General features: G+C 41.2%; 1 protein-coding gene across 3 annotated transcripts in view; it reads right to left on the bottom strand.

Moving 5' to 3' along the window:
- Window positions 1-2,394: 2,394 nt before the first annotated feature.
- MTRF1 (mitochondrial translation release factor 1) overlaps window positions 2,395-16,208 on the bottom strand; it is a 44,079-nt gene continuing 30,265 nt past the window's right edge. For all 3 annotated transcript variants that reach the window (XM_080661093.1, XM_080661094.1, XM_080661092.1), the window contains 2 exons: window positions 11,350-11,448; window positions 2,395-3,097 (listed from right to left, as the gene is read on the bottom strand). In XM_080661093.1, coding sequence (XP_080517219.1) covers window positions 2,981-3,097; window positions 11,350-11,448 — 216 coding nt within the window. In that variant the 3' untranslated portion in view covers window positions 2,395-2,980. The remainder of the gene's footprint in view (window positions 3,098-11,349; window positions 11,449-16,208) is intronic.

Below are 16,208 nucleotides of genomic sequence, written 5' to 3' on the forward strand. Positions count from 1 at the left end.
AAACAAAGAAGAGCAATCTGCAGATCTCTCTGTAGCTCCTGCTGGGTGGCCTCAGGCAGAGGCTAAATTAGCACCTCCTTGGAGATCCAAGAGCCAGTGTACCCAGGGATCAGAGTGGGACCATCCAGATTACAACTCCTCAGATCCATAAGGGACACACTCAGGGGGCAGACTCAGTGAGCACCAAAGCCCCACTGAAGCAAGTCTTGTCTCATAAGGGTGTCTCCAGCACAGAAGTTCTCCCATAGACACAGCTGATCCTCACAGCCAATTAGCCTGGAGGTCAATTCCCCCAGTGATACCAACAACAATCAAGGCTTAACTACAACAAGACTGTGCACACAGCCCACAAAGGGGTGCACCAAGAGTGTCCACCTCAGGTAACTGGGGAGGCTGAGCCATGGGGCCCTATAGGACACCTAGCACACAAAGCCACTTTATCAACACGGTGAAGCAGCCAAAATGCAGAGACAAAGAAACAGGTCACAAATGAAAGAAATGGAGGAAAGCAAATGACTGGATATAGAGTTCAAAACCACGGTTATAAGGTTTTTCAAGAATTTTCTAGAAAAGGCCAATAAATTTAGTGAAACCCTCGAGGATATGAAAAAGGACCAACTAGAAATTAAGCATACACTGACTGAAATAAAGAATAATATACAGAGATCCAACAGCAGACTAGAGGATCACAAGAATCAAGTCAAAGACTTGAAATACAAAGAAGCAAAAAACACCCAACCGGAAAAGGAAAAAGAAAAAAAGAATCCAAAATATGAAGATAGTGTAAGGAGCCTCTGGGACAACTTCAAGCGTACCAACATCCAAATTATGGGGGTGCCAGAAGAAGAGAGAGAGCAAGATACTGAAAACCTATTGGAAGAAATAATGACCAAAAACTTCCCCCACCTGGTGAAAGAAATAGACTTACAAGTCCAGGAAGCACAGAGAACCCCAAACAAAAGGAATCCAAAGAGGACCACACCAAGACACATCTTAATTAAAATGCCAAGAGCAAAAAACAAAGAGAGAATATTAAAAGCAGCAAGAGAAAAAACAGTTACCTACAAGGGAGTACCCATACGATTGTCAGCTGATTTCTCAACAGAAACTATGCAGGCCAGACGGGAGTGGCAAGAAATATTTAAAGTGATGAATAGCAAGAACTTACAGAGCAAAGCTATCATTCAGAATTGAAGGGCAGATAAAGAGCTTCACAGATAAGAAAAAGCTAAAGGAGTTCATCACCGCCAACCCAGTATTATATGAAATGCTGAAAGGTATTCTTTAAGAAGAGGAAGAAGAAGAAAAAGGTAAAGATAAAAATTATGAACAACAAATACATATCTATCAACAAGTGAATCTAAAAATCAAGTGAATAAAAAATCTAATGAACAGGATAAACTGGTGAATATAATAGAATCAGGGGCATAGAAAGGGAGTGGACTGACAATCCTTGTGGGGAGCGGGGTGTGGGAGGTGCGGGAAGAGACCGGACAAAAATCATATACCTATGGATGAGGACAGTGCGGGGGGTAAGGGCATGGGGTGGTGTGGAAACTGGGTGGAGGGGAGCTATGGGGGGAAAAAAGAGGAACAACTGTAATAATCTGAACAATAAAGATTTAGTTTAAAAGAAAGAAAGAAAATTAAGCTACAAAAAACTATATATGACAGAGGCTTCACTAGAGGGTGAATCACGTTTTTGTATGAATTTAGAAGATGAGAAACAAGAGTTAAAGAAGGGATTAGATCAAAGCAGAAGTCAATCCCAGCATGAAAAGGAAAAGTGAAAGAAATAAACAGTCAAAGAGTTAAATCTATCTCTGCAATATAGCTGGCATGAAGAAATGAAAAAAAATGGTTAATTAGAAAAAGATTACCAGGCCTAAGGAGTTTTGAGAAGATTCTTGGATTCCAGATGTTCTTCAAGATGGGCTGGGAAATAAAGTGAGCCCGGCCACCCCAGAGAGCAGGCCTCAGTGCTGCCCAGCAGAAAGGTCATGTGAATGAGCCACCCCCAGCATCTCCCCAGGAGTCAGTGTACCAGTGTGGGGACATAGCCAGCAGGCAGAATCAGACCCACATGTTCCGTTACTAGAATAATGCATAGAGAACTGCTTTATCGGCAAGTGCGTGAATGACTCTGCGTAAGGAAACTGGGCCTGTACCTCCTGAGCAACTCATGTGGCCCAGACCATCCCTCTAGTTACTAATTTTCCTAGCCTCCTCCTTAGCGAGGAGGTAAGCTAGGTAAGCTTACAATGCTAGGTAAGCTTTCTTCCCTTGGCAAGTCTACCAGCACAGGGTGATGGCTGGGAAGCATCAGGTAAACCATCTTCCTGCTGAGTAGAATCCTAACCTTCATGTTATTAAATCATGAAAAACACTTTGTTTATGAGATCATCAAAATTAAAATTTGGTTTTCAAGTTCTTCCATGAAGAAAAAGAAATGTGATTGATTCATTAAAAAACATATTTGACTGGGTGGCTCAGTTGGTTGGATCATCATCTTGTACACCAAAAGGTTGTGGGTTCGATTCCTGGTCAGGGCACATACCTAGGTTGTGGCTTCAATCCCCAGTTGAAGCCTATGTGCAAGGAGACCGATCAATGTTTCTCACATCAATGTTTGTTTCTCCCTCTTTCTGTCAAATCAATAAACATATCCTCAAGTGAGGATTAAAAAACAAAAACATTTGTAATTATTGTGCATTTTTACCTGTACTTTATGAACAGTCTCAAAGATTCCCATGCCTCTGTCAGCTTCCTAACATAGGTCCATTTCACTTATGTAATTATCTATAAAAGTGTAATATGCTAATTAGACTGGATGTCCTTCTGGAAGAACTTCCAGATGAAGCTGGGCTGTGAGGGAAGCCCAGGTCCCAGGTGCCAGATGGAATCCGGTGCCAGCAGCCGGGGTAAGGAAGGCCTTACTCTTGCACAAATTTCATGCATCGGGCCTCTAGTAAATAATAAATCAGCATTTTGTTGACTTAAGATTTTCATCCAAAAACTCAATAACAGCTTCTTCATCTGCTGATTGAAGTAGTCTCTGAATTAGCTGATCCAGGCACTTCTCCCCACATAAAAAGTTCTGGTAAAAGAGAGAAATTTTTATGAAAATCTGATCACTAGAAATAAAGGAGAAATGAAGAAAAGAATTGTGTATATTTAATTTTTTTCTTTACAGTCATTGTTTAATAGTAACCAAAAATTACTAATCCTTTCTAATAAAAGGATAATATGCAAATTAACCATCACTCCATCACAAAGATGATGGCACCCATAGCCACAAGATGGCAGCGCCCAGTCCTCTCAGCCCTGCCAGAGTCCCCCAGTCCCGGGGCGGGGTGTGGGTGGGGAGGCGGCTGCTGAGAGTGGGCAGCGTGAGCGGCCTGGAGGAATGCTTGCGTTGTCGCCCCAGTGACGAGGCAAGTGTTCCGCGCCCGGCAGTGGATGGGCCTCTGGGCCACAGAGAGCCCCTGGGCAGCGGGTGTGGAGTGGCCAGGCCCCACAGAGAGCTACTGGCGCATGGATTCATGTGCAGGGCTAATGGTCTACAATATAATGAATAATACTATTACTAACTTGGGAGGATGCTCATTGTTACTGACTCATATTCTTCACAACTTTTATTTATTTTTTATTGAAAAGCAGTAGTTTAAGCCCTAAGTGCAACATAGTTAACAATACTTTGTCTTTAAAGGGGGGTTTACAAAAAAGCTTATATCTTATATCACCAAATTTTACCATGTTATAAAGTCCTGAATTAATAGATGAAAAAATGTGTTTAATTTTCAGATGATAAAAAAAAATGGCATATAGAGAACAAGTGATCTACCTGTCCTATACCACATAATTCTGGTTAGTATGGCTTTTTATGTGAAAAGTGAATGTAAAAGAGTAAATAGAATTATATTCTATTTTAAATTAGCATTTTGTTTAAAAATCAATCTTGTAGAATTTTGGTTTTTCCAATAACTCTAGAGACAACAAAACTGAGATCTGAATCAACTTTTGAAATTTACCATGCTTCTCTCTTTAAAATTCCTCTCTGCCTGGCTTTTCTGACAACACAGTTCTAAGTTCTCAAACCATTTTTGGGAAAATATATTTGCTGACTCCTTTCTCCTCTTATACTTTAGGAAATATCAGTCTTTTTATTTTTGTCCTGAAAATTATACCCTTTTCATTTATATCACATTATTTCACAAAGGCAATGAAGACTGAAATGCCCTAATGCCCCAGGGATCTTGTTGCCAGACTAACATGCAGACTGCTCCTTGACATTCTGTCTTGCCAAACACTCTGGACTTGGCTCAGCTAAAGCCTCTCTGGAACACTACAGCTCACACTTCTCATACCAACTCTCCAAATTTAAATAACTTAATCCATAAATGGTTTATGATAATTCTGTGTATTCTTAAACTGGAAATATTGCACAGTAGTTTTGAAATCTAGAAGTCTTGTGTAATAAAAAATATTTATGCTGGAATATTTAGGGGACAAATACCTTGAGGTGTGCACCTTGCTTTCAAATGGTTCAACAGCAACACAGGTGTGTGTATATATAGAGAGAGAAAGAGAAGGTGGAGGAGGAAGAGAAGGCAAACATAGCAAAATGTTAACAACTGTTGCATCTAGGTATAAGGTGCATGTTGAACTTGTCTTTAAACATGTGTGCTTGAAGAATTCAAAATAAAAAGTTCAGAAAATTTTATATTAACTTCCAAATAATTTCACGGAATGAAAACTGTTTCAGTTAGACCTCTCTACATCCATCCATAAAGTTTCTGTGAAATTACTAAAATGATGACTCCAAGTACCTTTCCTGTGTTATAGAAGTTTTGTGTAATAGTTGTCAATTAGTCAATTAGCACATTCTCATATTTCATAAATGCTCCAAATATAGACATTGGCTTCATAGAAATACTTTACTGTTGGCATCAGGAACACAGAACATTTAAAGTTTTGCTGTTGGCATCAACTAATCTTATATTTAGTCTTTTTTTTTTTTTTAATTCTCAACCAAGGATATTTTTAGTGGAAGGGAGGGGTAGAGATAGAGAGAGAGAAACATCGATTGATTGCCTCCCGCAGGCACCCAACCAGTGACGGGGATTGAGCCTGCAAATGAGGTACGTGTCCTTGACTGGAATGGAACTCAGGACCCTTTAGTCTGAGGGCCGACACTCTATCCACTGAGCCAAAGGGCTACTTAGTCTTTTTAAATGGTCTTAAAGTTGAATTTTAGGTTGAGTGTACACACTTAAATTATCTCTCAAGTTAAACTGTAGGGCAAAGAATGCCTTACTATCTTTATATTTCACAAAACACCAGCATATAATAAAACTTAATTAAACTTTAAAATTAAACAGAACCCTGGCCCGTGTGCTCAGTGGTTAGAATGTCAGCCCACTGACCAAATGGTCGCAGGTTCTATTCCCAGTCAAGGACACATACTGCAGTTGTGGTTTCACACCCCATCCCCAGTTGGGTTGTGTGTGGGAGGCAACCAGTCGATGTCTCTCTTACATTGATATTTTTCTCTGTATGTCCCTCTTCCTCCCTCCCTTCTACTCTCTCTGAAGAGCTATAGGAAAAATCATCAGGAGAGAGAGAGAGAAAGAGAGAGAGAAAGAGAGAGAGAGAGAGGGAGAGAGAGAGAGAGAGAGAGAGAGAGAGAGAGAGAGAGAGAGAGAGAGAAAGAAAGAAAGAAAGAAAGAAAGAAAGAAAGAAAGAAAGAAAGAAAGAAAGAAAGAGAAAGAAAGAAAGAAAAGAAGTCCCATTCAGTAAGTTCCTTCCCAGGATTTTTAAACTGGAAACACACAGGGTCATCCTCCTCTTGGCTAAAGCTGAAGTACTTAAAGTTTACAGGAGGTTAGAAGCCACATTTTCAGTCATGGGGAGAAAGCAATCTTCAGTGAGAGAAGAATGAAGTTGATATATGGAAAGGAGAAAACATGAGAACTGGATGAAAAATATCCTGATGATATGAATTCCCATATTCCTTTATTCCTGAGGCACAGCTTCATTGCCAGGGTAGTGGCAGTAGCTCTAGTACATTTCTATCCTTGGGGTATGTAAGGCCACCAGTATTTCTTTGTAGGCATTTTTATTTTTATTTTATTTATCTAGATAAAAAGGAAGAAAGAAAGAAAGAGAACATAAAAGCACTGTAATAAAAATTTTTAATTAAGATTTATACCATTTTAAGAATATGAAAACTTCTTATAAAATTAGTGTGCCTAAAGCTCAAATTATTATAGTATTGCTAAGGTGACTTCATCATTTGGAAATTATGTAACAAGGATTATGTCTTCCTAATAATCACAACATATTCACAGCTCAATTGGATTAACTGGAGTGCTAAAGATAAAAAGATCAAAGAGGAAGGAGTAAAAAAAAAAAAAAAAGAGGAAGGAGTTATAGTTCCTATTTTTCAGAAGCTCATAATTTAGTAGGAGAGCTAAGCAATATATAAGCATCACTAGAGGCCCGGTGCACGAATTTGTGCACTGGTGGGGTCTGGCTGGCCCCGCCTGGATAGGGGCCAATGGGAGCCGGGTCGGTCGGGGGAAGGGACTGCAGGAGGTTGGCTGGCTGGCCCTGCCCCCTGCAGTGTGTGTCATAATGATCAGTTGTTCTGGTCACTTAGGGTTTTATATATATAGATAATACAGTGCAAGAAATTTAAAAATACAGAAGAAAGAGTTTTAAGGGAGCCATTAACTGTGAAAAGAAGGTGGCATCGAGGAAAGAAAAAATTTGAATTAGAACTTAAAAGCCAACAGTATTTCTCCAATAGAGACAACAGAGCATTTCAGTCAAAAGAATAAATATAAAGAAAGGTCTGGAAACAAAGTAAAGTTAACTCTGGAACAACATGGGTTTTAAATGAGTGAGTCCACTTATATGCAGATTTTTTTCAATAAATGTTTTGGCAAATTTTTTGGAGATTTGCTATAATCTGAAAAAATTCACAGATGATCCTTATGATTTTCTTAATAGCATTTTCTTTTCTCTAGCTTACATTATTTTAAGAAACTAGAGGTGTCCCTCAGCCTGACCTGAACCCTCTCCAATCTGGGAGCCCTCAGGGGATGTCCTACTGATGGCTTAGGCCCGCTCCCCATGGTTCTCTGCTCTCTGTGGACCTGCCTGCTCAATGCCACCACAGGCCCTGGTCTCTGCAGGGGCCTGCTTGCCCCTCACCGCCGTGGCAAGGGGCAAGCAGCGCCCTGCTCTCTCCTCGCCATGGGGGACTGCTTGCCCCTCGCCGCCACAAAGAGTGGCAAACAGCACCCTGCTGTGTGGTCGCTGCATAGGACTGCTTGCCCCTTGCCACTGCGAAGAGGGGCAAGTAGCATCCTGCTGTGTGCTTGCCGCGGGGCACCGCTTCCCCCTTGCTGCTGTGAAGAGGGGCAAGTAGCGCCCTGCTGACTGCTCGCCGCGGGGGACTGGGGTGCTGCTTGCCCCTCTCCCTCTTGGTAAGGGCTTAAAGGACTGGGGGACTCTGGTGGTGCTGAGGGGACTGGGCGCCGCCATCTTTGTCATGAAGTGATGGTCAATTTGCATATTCTGTCTTTATTAGATAGGATGGTGTACAATACATAGAATGTATTATGTGTTAATTGATTGTTTATGTTACTGGTAAAGCTCCGAGTCAACAGTAGACTATTAGTAATGTTTTAGAAGAGTCAATCAAAAGTTATATATAGATTTCGACTGCAGAAGGGGTCAGCATCCATAACCCCTACATTGTTCAAAGATCAATTGTACATTTAAAGCCCAGGACAATGGGAAATTTTCAGTATAAATGGAATATCGGGCAGGAGATAGGCTGATGCTAAGAAATCTGCACAAGGACTTTGAGAAACAATAAAAATACAAAACAATGTATCACATGGAAGCCTGTGCTTATCTATATATATAAAAGCCTAAGTGACTGGCTGACCGTTCGACCGGTAGCTATGACGTGCACTGACAACCAGGGGGCAGACCTCAACACAGGAGCTGCCGAGCTGTGGTGACTTGACAGCTTCAATTCTCAGCTGATGCACCAGAACCAGAGAAGAGGGAGACAGATTCCAGGGTGCGTCACCCAAGAACCGCCCTCTCACAATCCAGGACCCCTCAGGGAATGTCGTAGAGCTGGTTTTGGCACCATCCCCGCAGGCCAGGCTGAGGGACCCCACCTGTGCACAAATCCATGCACCGGGCCTCTAGTTATCTAGATAAGTAAAAATAAAAATACCCAAAAGAGAATTTACAAGAATACTGAGTGACCTTACATACCCCAAGAATAGAAATGTACAGGGCTACTGCCACCATCCTGGCAATGAAGCTGGGCCTCAGGAATAAATGAATATGGGAATTCATATCATCAGGATATTTTCCATCCAGTTTTCATTTTTGCTCCTTTCAATATATCAGCTTCATTTTTTCTCTCACTGAAGATTGCTTTCTCCCATGACTAAAAATGTGGCTTCTAACCTCCTGTAAACTTTAAGCCTAAGTGACTGGCTGACCGTTCGACCGGTAGCTATGACGTGCACTGACAACCAGGGGGCAGACCTCAACACAGGAGCTGCCGAGCTGTGGTGACTTGGCAGCTGCAATTCTCAGCTGATGCACCAGAACCAGAGAAGAGGGAGACAGATTCCAGGGTGCGTCAGATTTAGCCACCAAGGGGAGGATGACCCTGTGTGTCTCCAGTTTAAAAATCCTGGGAAGGAACTCATTGGATGGGACTTGTTCAGATTTCCTCCCCAAATAAATCATGTATTGTCTTGGGTCGGGATCATGATTATGTCAGAACATAGAAGTGCCATCAGGGACTATATGGATGGAGTAGGGAAAAGGTCAGGGTCTAGAATAATGAGAGAGCAGTCCCACAGACATCCACTTTCTCTCCTCTCTACCCCTTCCATTCTGTCTTATAGCAGTTGCTCTGGAGTTAAGGCCCTTGTACTTTTCTTTCCACATCCACAACTAGTCAGTTCCTAGTGTCTTTCCTGCATGCAGATTTTAATGTTTTACTACATTTTTTATGCCATTTTTTCCTTTCACTAATATGAAACGTGTTTTTTTTCTCCCTAATAAGCTGGTTAGTGATTATTAAGGCATATCAATATGATTTTCCTTATCATTTCTGTGTCTGCTGTGCTTGTTTGGTTAGTAATAATATATTATTATTTAGGCCAAAGTCAGATATTTTATAAGTATAAAAGCCAGTTATCTGCTCCTGCTTCATGACTGAATACTATACCGAGCACCTATGTACTCTTCTAAAATATATTACTGGTCATAAGAATGTCACTGTCTCATAGAAAATCGTCACCACTACTAGAAAAAGAACTAAAAAATTATGGTATAATTAGAACAATATGGTCAAATGTGTTTGGCTATTACTGCATTTCCTGAGGAAAGGGAAGTTAGCAAATATTTTCTCCTTTTCAACATGGCATTTATGTTTCCTATGTAAGGCAGCCATAATTGCTGAGAAAACAGAGGAAATGGCATAAGATACACAGAAATTTCTTAATACTAAAAAATGTAGCCCTGGCTGGGTAGCTCAGTTTGTTAGAGCATCATCCCAATACGTCAACGTTGAAGGTATGATCCCCAGTCAGCACATACAAGAATCAACCAACGAGTGCATAACTAAATGGAACAATAAATCAATGTTTTTTTTTTCGCTGTCTCCCTTCCTCTCTCTCTCTCTCTCAAAATCAATCAATCAATAAATAAGTAGACATTTTTTTGTAAAATTAGGACTTTAATTTTGAGTACAAAATGGAATAGAACCAAGTGAAAGAGCCTCTAGGTATCACATGGCACCAAGGAAAAGGATAAAAACTTCTGTTTCCTGCTTTTCCACCTAGTCCTATATGGGAACTTCCCCCATCAGTGGAAGCAAAAGGGAAATTCTCCTGTGTTTCATCATTAATGTATTAATGTCGTGGTCCTGGTTAACATTCCAATTAAACTGACATGGTCTTTCCCTAACAGTTAACTGTAATACCTCGATCTAATGAATATATGTTATGGTAATGCAGATATATAAGATGCCCTAGTGTATACACCTTTCATAATCCCCTCCCCTAACTGCAGGCAGAAACTGTGAATATGATGAAATATCACTCCAGTGATTAGTTTGACTTTAAGTTAAAAAGGGGTATTATACAGGTGGGCCTGACCTAAACATGTGAGCCCTTAAAAAGGCCTGAGTCATTTCTGCAAGAGGTTCAAAGTGGGAGAGGACATATGGAGGGGGCTATATAGCAAGCAACTGTGTGGATCTTTAAGAGCTGAGAGTATCAGCATCCAGCTGATGGCCAGCAAGAAAATGGGGGCCTCTCTCCTACAATTCAAGAAAATGCAATTCTGCCAACAACCACATGAGCTCGGAAGAGGGCTCTAAGCTCCACTGCCAGCGGTATAAAAGTAGCACATAAAATTTTGTACAGTACATAATGCTTGATAATGATAATAAACTTGTTACTGGCTAATGAATTTACTATACTATACTTTTAATTGTTATTCTTAGAGTATACTCTTTTGACTGATTAAAAACGTTTTCTGTAAAACAATATGCCTGGTTACACTAACAGCAGCCTCATACATCTCATGTTTACCATATCTTTTGATTGCAGCATTTCTTTTGTGTTTGATTTAACTAAGTGTGTAGCAGGCTATACCATCTAGGTTTGTGTAAGTGCATTCTATGATGTTTGCACAATGATTAAATCGCATAACGATGCATTTCTCACAATATATCCCAGTGGTAAAGCGGCACATGACTATATTTAAAATATATTAATGCCCTAGCTGGTTTGGCTCAGTGGATAGAGCATCGGCCTGTGGACTAAAGGATCCCGGGTTCAATTCCAGCCAATGGCACATGCCCACCTTGCAGGCTTGGTCCTCAGAAGAGGGCGTGTAGGATGCAGCCAATCAATGATTCTCTCTCATCATTGAAGTTTCTATCTCTCTCTCCCTCTCCCTTCCTCTCTGAAATCAATAAAAAAAATTTTTTTTTTAAAAAAAGAGTAGCACTCTTGAAGCTTACACTGTTTAAAAAATAAAAATTAAAAAAAATATATATTAATACATTGTGGCTGTATAACAAAGAAATTAGAACTTATTAGTTGTTCCAAACTGGCATAAAGACCATGTTTCTTACCAGTAAACTAATAAAAATGTTTGCAAATTTTAAGGTACTAACATAAATTGATTTAATGATTTAAAATTATTTGCTGATATTTTAGACATTACTCTCTAGAATTTGACTATACTTTCTTCAAAAGTCAAAGGTACATAAAGTATACTCAGTGTTATTACCTTAATGTCACGAACTTCATATGCTATCCTGTGGTCAGTGACTCTGTCCTGGGTGAAATTATATGTCCGAATTCTCTCTGACTGGGCTCTTGTTCCCACCTGTGCCATAATAAAAAGCAATTCATATTTAAACTTTAAAATTACCTCTATTACAATGAAAAAAATTACTTGTAAATTACTTTCCTATTTTAACAGCTTAAATATTTTCTAAAATTATATATACACAGTGGCAAAGAGCAAGAATGGGCAGAACTTAATGTTTAAGACTACAAGTTTTAAAACTTAGTTATGGAACAAGAATTTATGTCTCTTTGATACTTCAAATTCCATATACATAAAATCAAATTATCTTTCCACTCCAATCAGTTCTTTCTCCTAGTTTCTACAAATGATACCACAATATTCCCTTTTATCCAAGTAGAAAACTCTGACATCCTACAATGTAACAAACATTTCATGGGAGATTATTCTGCCAGGCTTTGATATAGACACTAAAACCACTCATTCTCTAACTGCCCACTTCCAATGGTTTCAAGGGTCTCTTATTATATCCTGCCCTTTCCACCTACTATCTATCATCTAAGAGCTCATTACTTCCTGTAAAATCTCCTGGTTAATCTTCCAGTACTCCACTTACATTGTGTTACCCTGCTTAGTCTTCCCAAAGCACAGTTCTCTGATCAATTTTCTTATTTGGTTCCTTATCTACTAAGCAGACAACTCATTACAGAATTTAAGGTACTTCATAATGTGGCCAACTCTCCCCATGTTATTTCTGAAAATGATGTGTACCTCTATAATGCTATTTATTATACCATATCACCATTATGTGTGCCTGTGAACTCTGCTAAAATGTCATCTCAAAGGATGCCCTTCCCTGACACTCCTGCCATCTCTGCCAGTCCTATTCCCAACAACTGAAATATGTTATCTGCCTCCTTCAAAACTCCAAACACTTGAAATCATCACATACCAAAGTTTGCCTTATGCTATGGTTATTTGTATTCTTCTTAGTCTGTGCACCTCTCTTACCTCCCCAGCATACGATACACACAATACTCTCACTCCACTTTTTAAGATTAAAAAAAGACATTTCTATAACTTATTTTCTAAAGCATATAATATACCCTTGCCAGTGTGGCTCAGCGGTTGAGCATCGACCTATGAACCAGGAGGTCATGGTTCAATTCTTGGTCAGGGCACATGCCCAGGTTGCCGGCTCAATCACCAGTGTGGGGTGTACAGGAGGCAGCCGAACAATGATTCTCTCTCATCATTGATGTTTCTATCTCTCTTTCCTTACCCCTTCCTCTCTGAAATCAATAAAAGTATATTAAAAAAGAAACATCCTATATAATAAAAGCGTAATATGCAAATGAACCAAATGGAGGAATGACCAGTCGACGAGGGGCAGGGCCAGCAAGCAGGCAGGGCCAGCGAGCAGGCAGTGCCAGGCCAGCCAAGGCATGTGACAGCGGGCAGAGGGAGGGGACAGTGATCGGGGGGTGGCGGCAACCAGCTGCGGTGGTGGGGCGATGAGGGGCAGGGCTGGCTGCTCGATGGCTGGTGCCGTCCCCTGATCAGCCAAACCAGTTGCCTTCCACAGAGTGGGCCTAAGCTGTCAGTTGGACATCCCTTGAGGCTCCCAGACTGCAAGAGGAAGCAGGTCAGGCTGAGGGACCCCCCACTGAGTGCACGAATTTTCGTGCACTGGGACTCTAGTCCTATATAATAAAAGGCTAACATGCAAATTGACTGAACGGTGGAACAACCAGTTGCTATGACGCGCACTGACCACCAGGGAGCAGATGCTCAATGCAGGAGCTGCTCCCGGTGGTCAGTGCACTCCCACAGGGGGAGCACTGCTCAGCCAGAAGCCTGGCTCATGGCTGGTGCATGCAGCGGCGGTGGCAGGAGCCTCTCCCGTCTCCATGGCAGCGCTAAGGATGTCCGACTGCTGGCTTAGGCCCACTCCCCGTGGGGAGCCATCAGTCAGATATCCCCCAAGGGCTCCTGGACTGTGAGAGGGGGCTGAGAGACCCCTCCCTGAGTGCACGAATTTCGGGTACCAGGCCTCTAGTTCTATATAATAAAAGGTAATATGCAAATTGACCCTAATGGTGGAATGATAAGAACGACAGCTGGACCAGTAACTATGAGGTGCACTGACCACCTCTCGGTCTCTTTCCCCAGCTAGCAGGCTCTGATCGCCTGATAGTGAATGGGGAACTGAGGGTGGGTGGCAGGGGACGCAGGTGGGGCCAGGCCAAGGCCCCGCCCCACCAGTCTCCCCCCACACAGAGGGCGACCCACAGCAGGGGTGGGGCCGGTGAATGGGCGGGAACAGACGACCTCTTGGTCCCTTCCCCTGGCCATCAGACACTGATCACCTGATGGCGAACGGGGAACCGGGGGTGGGTGGCAGTGGGGGAGGAGCTGGCTGCGGGCAGCTGAGGAAGATGGCCCTGATTGCAGGCCAGGCCTAGGGACCGTACCCACGCATGAATTTTGTGCACCGGGCCTCTAGTATAATATAAATATGGCTGATCATCAGGCGAGTTTTTTAAATGATAGCTTCCAAAGCCCAATCAGGGATTGTGCATTTTATTTTATTATTATTTTTTAAATTTTTTTATTGATTTCAGAGAAGAGGGGAGAAAGGAAGAGAGTGATAAAAACATCAGTGATGAGAGAGAATCACTGATCAGCTGTCTCCCGCACCGGGAGATCCAGCACGTAACCTGGAAATGTGCCCTGTCCGGGAACTGAACTATGACCTCCTGGTTCATAGGTCGATATTCAACCACTGAGCCATGCCGCCCAGACCAGGGATTGTGCATTTTAAAAAACATTCCCTAGACCAGTGGTCGGCAAACTCATTAGTCATAATGAGTTTGGCTCGTGAGCCGCAGTTTGCTGACCACTGCCCTAGGCCATCATTCTGTAACCAGCCAGGTTTGGAAACGACTACCTTAATGCCGAGGACCCCACCCAAATCAATTACATGAGAATCTCAGAGAGTGAGGCCTAGGTATCTGCAAAACTCTTTTTAAAAAATGTTTTCTTATTGATTTTAGAGGGCTGCAAGCTTTTTAGGTGATAAGTGGAGCCAGGGTTGAGAACCTGGCACGATACCTTCCATATAAAAGCTACTAGCTGACAAAAAACTCTAAGCATTAGAAATACTAAGAAATTTCAAACAGATGGACAAGTTAATTGGGAAGCATGGAGGTCTTTTCTGGCTTCTTAAATCAGATGACTGAAGAAGACACAGTTTGCATAAGGCCAATCTTTTTATTTTTAAATCATATATGAGCATTTATTCCAATACTGCCGGCAGTATGGGAGAGCAGCAGGTCATCCACAAAAATCTGCTCTGCAGCCCCTAATAAGCTGCTTATATAGGGTAGGACAAAGATTACATGGGGAAGTAGGGATTACACGTATAGAGAAGTAGGCACTGTGGGCTGGGGTGGGACTCCATTGGATAAGGCCAATCTTGAATACTTATTTTAAAAATTATTATGTGACACCTCTAGTGCCAAAATGTCATATAGCAAGTAAATTGCAATGTGTCTTATTAAATCAAATGTGGCAGATTTCACAATATTTATGGTATCACTTCTTTGCCAAGAAGTAATGCTTTGTAAATGAGCATTCCTATCTGGGGTTATCACTAATAGAAGATTAATATATTATTTATCCTGTTGCTTTAACTACTTGCAAATTAAAATGTAGGCAAGGAAAACTAGAAGGGCAAAAGTGTGAAAAGACTAGGACATCTAAGCCAAAAGAATAATGTTTAGTTTTATGCAACTGATTATCCTATAAAGCTACAAAATCTTCCAAATTTACTGTTGCATACCGATCTAAGTATAGTTATTTCTAGATTCCACTTTCTCTTCCACCCTCCCTCAAAAACAAACTACTTTTGAAATTTAAAACCATACAACACTTTGTTTACCTAAAACAATGACATTTATTAATTTTGCTTAGAACTTATCTATTTATATATTTGAATAAATAATACTGTACATGTATACAGTACAAAATTCCAAAAGGGTATATAATGAAAAATAAATATTCTACTCCTTGTCCCCAAACTCCTTCTAGCAATCACTGTTATCAGTTTTTTGCAGTGCCATTTATTTTTTATCTTACATAGTTATAATGAAAGCCTAGGTTTTTAGATTTAAAAAAATCTAAAAATCTCTTAAATTTCCAGAGAATTACTTTGTCTTTTATAGTGATTTCCTTTCAACAGTTATGATGTAAACACTGGAGAGAAACAACTGGGAAATAATTTTAAGTTTATTCATATGTCATCTACTCATTTGCAAGCTGGCATGTCCAATTTTGCTCATAATCTGTCAATTCAAATGCATTTAAATTATTGTTTATTTACAAATTAGCATGGTTCTCTATGCTCTAAGGTATTTCCATTCGATCAAAAATAAATACTACATTTTCTACATAAAATGACTTTTTGTAAAGAGGTATTAAATTACTAGAAGCCTGGTGCATGAATTTGTGCATGGGTGGGGTCCCTTGGCCTGGCCATCAATCAGGGCCAATTGGGGCCGGCCAGCCAGCGTGAGGGACCACGGGAGGTTGGCTGTGGGAGCGCACTGACCACCAGGGGGCAGCTCCTGCATTGAGCATCTGTCCCCTGGTGGTCAGTGTGTGTCATAGCAACCGGTTGACCGGTCTTTCAGTTAACCGGTCGTAATGGTCACTTAGGCTTTTATATATATACTAGAGGCCCAATGCACAAAATTCGTGCAAGAGTAGGCCTTCCCCCTGGCTGCCGGCACCAGCTTCCCTCTGGCACCCAGGACCTGGGCTTCCCTCACAGCCCT

The sequence above is a fragment of the Plecotus auritus genome (assembly GCF_963455305.1).
Source record: "Plecotus auritus genome assembly, chromosome: 3".
Lineage (NCBI taxonomy): Eukaryota > Metazoa > Chordata > Mammalia > Chiroptera > Vespertilionidae > Plecotus > Plecotus auritus.